The following is a 6,229-nucleotide window of genomic DNA, read 5'->3' on the forward strand; positions in this document are numbered from 1 at the left end:
AACGAGAGACTTCTGTAATGTCAACACAGTAAAAATGGACCTACAAAGTTGTTTTGCTGCTGGCTACAAGTTAGCATCAAACACAACAAAGGTTGTCAATGGTGTTTTGAGCTAACATTAGCAATTAATCAATCATAGATAGCGAAAACGTTTTTGAAATGACAGCTAGCTTAGCTACAAGCTAGCAATCAAACATAACAAAGGATGTCAGTTGAATGGTGTTTTGAGCTAACATTAGCAATTAATCAATCATAGATAGCTAAAACGTTTTTGAAATGACAGCTAGCTTAGCTACAAGCTAGCAATCAAACACAACAAAGGTTGTCAGTTGAATGGCGTTTTGAGCTAACGTTAGCAATCAAACAATCATAGATAGTTTAAATGTTTTTGAAATGATTCCTTCTCTTTTTGTTTGTAATTAGAAAAGTTTATTACTTTATGGATACCCCTAATTTCAGTATGACACATTATGCCATACACCATTTAAATCTGAGCACGCGTGACTCAAATCTGCACTCCACTCACATCGGGGAGTGACAACCGTTCCCTATCACGGAAAAAAGTGCAGTATATAGTATGGCTGCCATTTTGAAGTGGTGTTTGAATTCTCTGTGGTAAATTTTATTCACTATATAGTCCACTATAAAACAATGCACTGCTTATTTTGTTGTACATACAATGTACCCTACATCTTAGTCCCATACACCACAATGCGACGCAGCCGTGTTTCCCCAGAGGAGAAGAAGAAGAGAGAGGGAGAAGGACAGAGAAAGGGAGAGAGTGAGAAAGGGAGAAGGATAGAGAGAAGGAGAAAGAGATGGCAAGGGAGAGAGAGAGTGCTGCGGTGGTCTACTGAATGAAGAGAAGAGAGGGAGCGCCTTACAAAACAGTTATCAGAGAAACATAATCAACAATTGTCTTAAAATTGAGACACATGTTCAACAGTGATTTTGACTTCCTCAAATGTCTTGTTTTGCCCAAAACCCAAAGAAATTCAGGTTGCAGTTCATATTTAAGAACTTTCCATTGAATTAAATTTTCCTTTTTTTCATAAAAAATTATTCAAACCGATTCATTTATTCTAAAAAATACTTGGCAATTCATTTCATAGTTTACAATTACTTGATTGATCGTTGCAGCTCTATTTGTCATTGTTTCACGGCGGATGCGTTCCAAAAGCACAAATACACCCTCCCACACCTCCACCACGCATCGATAGGAGGCACTCTGCCCACTGTGATTGGCTGGGGGTTACACACCCACGTGGGGCCCAAAGGCTCTTTGTAGTCCGCCCAGAAACGTCCCGCACACAGCAAAAGAAAAAGAAAACGGAGGATTCAGAGGGCAAATACAGACTTCACCGGACACTTCTAGTGGGTTAAAAGGGATGATTGAGAGGGATTACTTTCATATTACTCCATACATTGTTTCTGTAAGAAAACACTGCATATTATACCTTTAACACAGTCCCGACACTGCAACGGCATGATATCACCATCATGTGTGTGACACAGTAAGTCATGCTGTAAACTACTATCTATTTTTTTCTTCACAGGTGGCAAATGTCATCCCTGAGCCTGGTGAACCTGTGAGTAGATTCACACACACACAAACACGCATGCACGCACACACACACAAAAAATACACACACATAGTGCGTCTCACTATCTTTGTGGGAACCCGTCGTTGACATAATGCATTCCCTAGCCCCTTGCAAGGTTACTGAGCTCCCGTTTTTTTTGGACCACACGAATATAGTTAGACAAGAACACACACACACACACACACACACACATACACACACACACACACAGACACACACACACACACACACACACACACACACACACACACCAAAACTCTCTTATAAGATGATGTGAATTTTAGACTATTCTGTAGGCTATGTTTTAGCTTTTTGGTTTTCTATGTGATCATGTATGTGATGAGTGAATCTTCTGTTCTTCCTCTTGTCTTCCCTTACTTTTTGTTTTTCACTGAAACTAATTGGATTGTTTCTTCTGGCCTGTAGGGAATACCTGGAGAGAAGGGAGCGAAGGGGGATCAAGGGAGCCCAGGAGAGACGGTGAGTTGTTTTAAGCTTTTTAAGTTATTTTTAAGGGTCCAGAATTAAATTGTTAATTCTTTTTAAAGTTTGGATTATTATTTAAGAAGTAAACCTCAAAATAACACAAAGGGTAAGAGCACGATAAAGACCTGAACACAAATTACAATTACAGAGCCTTCCCTGTGGAACACCAGAACAATGGCCAAGCATCAGGAAGTAGAAAACACTGAACTGGTCAATAAAAAGTAGCGTATTAGGTCATTAAGAATGTTCGTACAATACTGAGAATTGTATTAAAAGTTCCTAAAAATAACATGACTTTCCCTTCTGTGATGCAACATTCAGATACAGTAATATGCCTAGAAATATCCAAATTGCTCATTTACACAAACTAGCTGCAGTTATTGTGCCCAATATTTAGGGTTTATTGATATGACTTTAAGTCAAAGTCCCGATCAGTTGAACATTTTACCTTGATTACGATTGTCCTCCCGTTTTTTTTTTATCACTTTTTAAAGCTTTTTTCCAAAATTGTCATCCTTTTTGTGACACTACCATCAGCATGCCGTACACATTCCTAATATTACCACTAGTTTTACACTATTTTCTTTTTCAAATTCATGGTCAAGAAACCTCATTTATATAAAAAAATATATATATATTTTTTTGTCTTTTGTCAAAGTTTTTTTTGGGGTGGAAATAAAACACCAATAAAAGAATTTCAATAAAATAGTGAACCGAGCCTTCGTTTAATTTGCGAGAAGTGTTATATGGAACCATCCATGTCATATTTGGACAATTTGGATGAAAGAATCACAAATTTCTGATGTAGAGACTTTTAAAAAAAGGGCAAACTTGACCCCGGGACAACAGGAGGGTTCAACATGTTTTTAAGGGGAAAAGTACACGCACACACACACAGTGGGGAAATGTTTCAACAGGATAAAAAAAAAACTAAATTCCCAACACGAGAAAAGGATGTCGATGAGTGGATCTGAATTTTAGTTTTGATAATGTTTTACCATGAATCATCCAGCCCTATTATGTTACTTGATTTTAATGCATTGAATATAATCCATAAAAAAATGTCACATAGTCCGGGGTCCTCAGCTTACTCAAGTAAAAGAAAAGGGGGAAACTTGCGGTAGAAGAAGTATTCAGATCCTAGTACTAATACCACACTGTAAAAATACTCTTTAGAAGTCAAAGTCCTGCATTGGAAATGTTACTTAACCCTGACCTGTCCCTTGTTCCCCCCCCCCCGTTGACTTGTGTATATAGTCTCTGTGCGTTCCGTGTCTGCTGTTATCCGTCATGAGTGTTGTGTGTGAGTTCCGTCCGGTTTAAGCTATGTTTTGGGTTCTTTATTTCCCCGTTCCTTGTTTTTGTTTGTTTGTACACCAGCTTTCTTGTTTTGTAGTTCTTTTTTGTGTCATCGTTGAATTAATTTTGTTTCTAATTGCTGCTCCCTTCTCAAATTTCTGCACTTGGGTCCGAGCCAGATTACAGACACGTGCATGTACTTAGAACCTTTCCACCACTGGTTCTGGCAGTAGGCAGAGGAGCCCGCTAGATGTCAGCAGAGACTCAGTATTCAACACCGCAGCGGTCCTGCTACAACATGTGCTCTCAGGGGCTTTCCTTAACTCTTCTGTTGTCCTCTTGAGTCAAAAACTGACAAACATTTGACATTTTTGTCCCTTTTTCAGACTTTTTTTTTTTAGTTTTCACTAACCCCACCTTACTACCACTAGTTTTACACTATGTTTTGGAATTCATGGTCAGTAACCCTTATTTATATAGAATTATACCTAATATTTGAGTCATAAAAAGCAGAAATTATGAATTATGTTGACTAATAGTAAAGATAGGAATCACACCTATCTTACAAGGACGTTTGTTTCATCATTGAGCAACTTCTAAACAGAGGTTCTTGGGGCATCAAACGCTTTGTCAATTTGGGCCATTTCTCCATGAAGTTATGGTGCAAATGTCATTAATTATGTTAATTCTGTTTTTAATAACTTTCTGCAGGTAAGATACAACTTTATTGTGTGTTCACGCACAACATGTCCTTGCATTGTCTGCTCCAACAATCAAACCTAAAAACATCGATATGGTTCCCAAACAAACATCTGGCAGTGAACACACACACTTTCGTCTCTCACACACACACATACATACTCACCTATACTGCGGCTCACTATCTTTGTGGGAACCCGTCATTGACATAATGCATTCCTTAGCCCCTTACCCTAACCTTAACCATCACAACCATCTGCCTAACCCTAACCCTAACCCTAACCCTGACCCTGACCCTAACCTAATTCTAACCCTAATCCTAAAACCAAGTCTTATTCCTCAAATTTAAATTTTCAATTTTCAATTTTATTTATAGTATCAATTTATAACAAGAGTTATCTCAAGACACTTTACAGATAGAGTAGGTCTAGACCATACTCTAGAATTTACAAGGACCCAAAAAACAGCCCTTTAAAGTTGTCCGGACCCCACAAGTATACTGAGCTCCCGGTTTTTAGACCCCTTGAATATAGTTAAACAAGAACACACACACACACACACACACACACACACACACACACACACACATACAATCAATCCAAACATAATTTAAAACATCACATGTATTTTGGGATGTTGTTTCAGTCATCATTATAAGATATTCATGTCGCAAATCTATCTGTCTCTGCAGTCATCTCCACCATCGAACACAGCAACAGTAATTAACACTCTTGGCTTTTTTTGTTTCCTGTGAAGAAATGTTTTGCGGTGTTGATGAATTCTTAAAAAAAAACAGACACCACTAAATGTTATGTCTTTCATTAAATTTCAGAAAATTACTTTGGATACTTACAGTAACAGTAAAAAACAGATACTTTAAGACTTTTACTCAAGTATTATTCTAAAAAGGTTACACTACCTCCTACTAAAGTCAGTTTTCTGATAAGTATTGTTTTTAAGTACTTTATACAAGAGTGCTCCTTGTGGTCCCAAGATCCAGCCTGAAGAGCAGGGAAGACCAGTAGCCCCTAAACTCTGGAATCAGTTGCCTCTACGTATTAGGCTGGCTCCTACACTGTCTTTTTTCACAGATTATTTTTTGGCCTTTATTTTGACAGGACAGATGAAGACATGAAAGGGGGAGTGACATGCAGCAAAGGGCCACAGGTCGGGGTGTGCTATCTGGGCACCCTTCATATCTTGTCTTCAAAACTGTTCTATCCTCAGGCTTTTAACACATTAAAATCGTTGCCTTTCTATTTTTTTTTGCGTGTGTTCATTGTGTTCTATATGTTTGTTTTTCTGATTGTACACCAACTGTTGTTGTGCTTTATTAATGAATTTGATTTGGATATTGGATCTAGCACATATATAGATTTTTTAACTTCTCAAATCACATGTTATTTCATGTGCAGGGTCAAAGAGGGCTACCTGGTGAACAAGGCTTCAAGGGACCAGCTGGACCAGCGGTGAGATGCTAGTGACGCCAACCCTTACCTCCCAGTCAGTGTACTACACAGTGAATTTATTTTGAATATGTCTTAATTTGCCACTAACTAGGGTCCAAAAGGTGAACCTGGACTTAAGGGAGAGACTGGACGAGTTGGAGACCCTGTAAGTTGTCTGATTTAATGTAATAGACCTTTTTGTTTTACATTTTACGTTTTATGGTCCTGAAGGAAAGTGGTCTTTGAAAACACACAAACAATATCTGCAATATGTGCATATATGCATACATACATACATACACACATACATACATCAAGTACAACAGTACATACAGTACATACATACATCAAATAAATACATAGATATATACATACTGTACATACATCAAGTACATTGCTGTGGCTCAGTGGTAGAGCGGTTGCCTGCCAATTGGAAGGTTGGTGGTTCAATGTCGTAGTGTCCTTGGGCAAGACACTGAACCCCGAGTTGCCCCTGATGCTGCGTCATCGCAGTGTGAATGTGTGTGAGTGTTTATCTGATGAGCAGGTGGCACCTTGTACGGCAGCCCCGGCCACAGTGTATGAATGTGTGTGAACCAGAGATGGAAAAAGTACTCACTTTCCGTACTTAAGTAGAAGTACGGATACTTGTGTTAAAGAATACTCTGGTGGAAGTACTGATTAAACTTCTTTA

The 6,229-nt window shown here is 38.4% G+C and overlaps 1 protein-coding gene across 3 annotated transcripts in view; it reads left to right on the plus strand.

The window, feature by feature from the left end:
- col22a1 (collagen, type XXII, alpha 1) overlaps window positions 1-6,229 on the plus strand; it is a 99,729-nt gene that overhangs the window by 52,436 nt on the left and 41,064 nt on the right. For all 3 annotated transcript variants that reach the window (XM_032534839.1, XM_032534840.1, XM_032534841.1), the window contains 4 exons: window positions 1,556-1,588; window positions 2,030-2,083; window positions 5,503-5,556; window positions 5,648-5,701. In XM_032534839.1, coding sequence (XP_032390730.1) covers window positions 1,556-1,588; window positions 2,030-2,083; window positions 5,503-5,556; window positions 5,648-5,701 — 195 coding nt within the window. The remainder of the gene's footprint in view (window positions 1-1,555; window positions 1,589-2,029; window positions 2,084-5,502; window positions 5,557-5,647; window positions 5,702-6,229) is intronic.

The sequence above is a fragment of the Etheostoma spectabile genome, chromosome 14, assembly GCF_008692095.1.
Source record: "Etheostoma spectabile isolate EspeVRDwgs_2016 chromosome 14, UIUC_Espe_1.0, whole genome shotgun sequence".
NCBI lineage: Eukaryota > Metazoa > Chordata > Actinopteri > Perciformes > Percidae > Etheostoma > Etheostoma spectabile.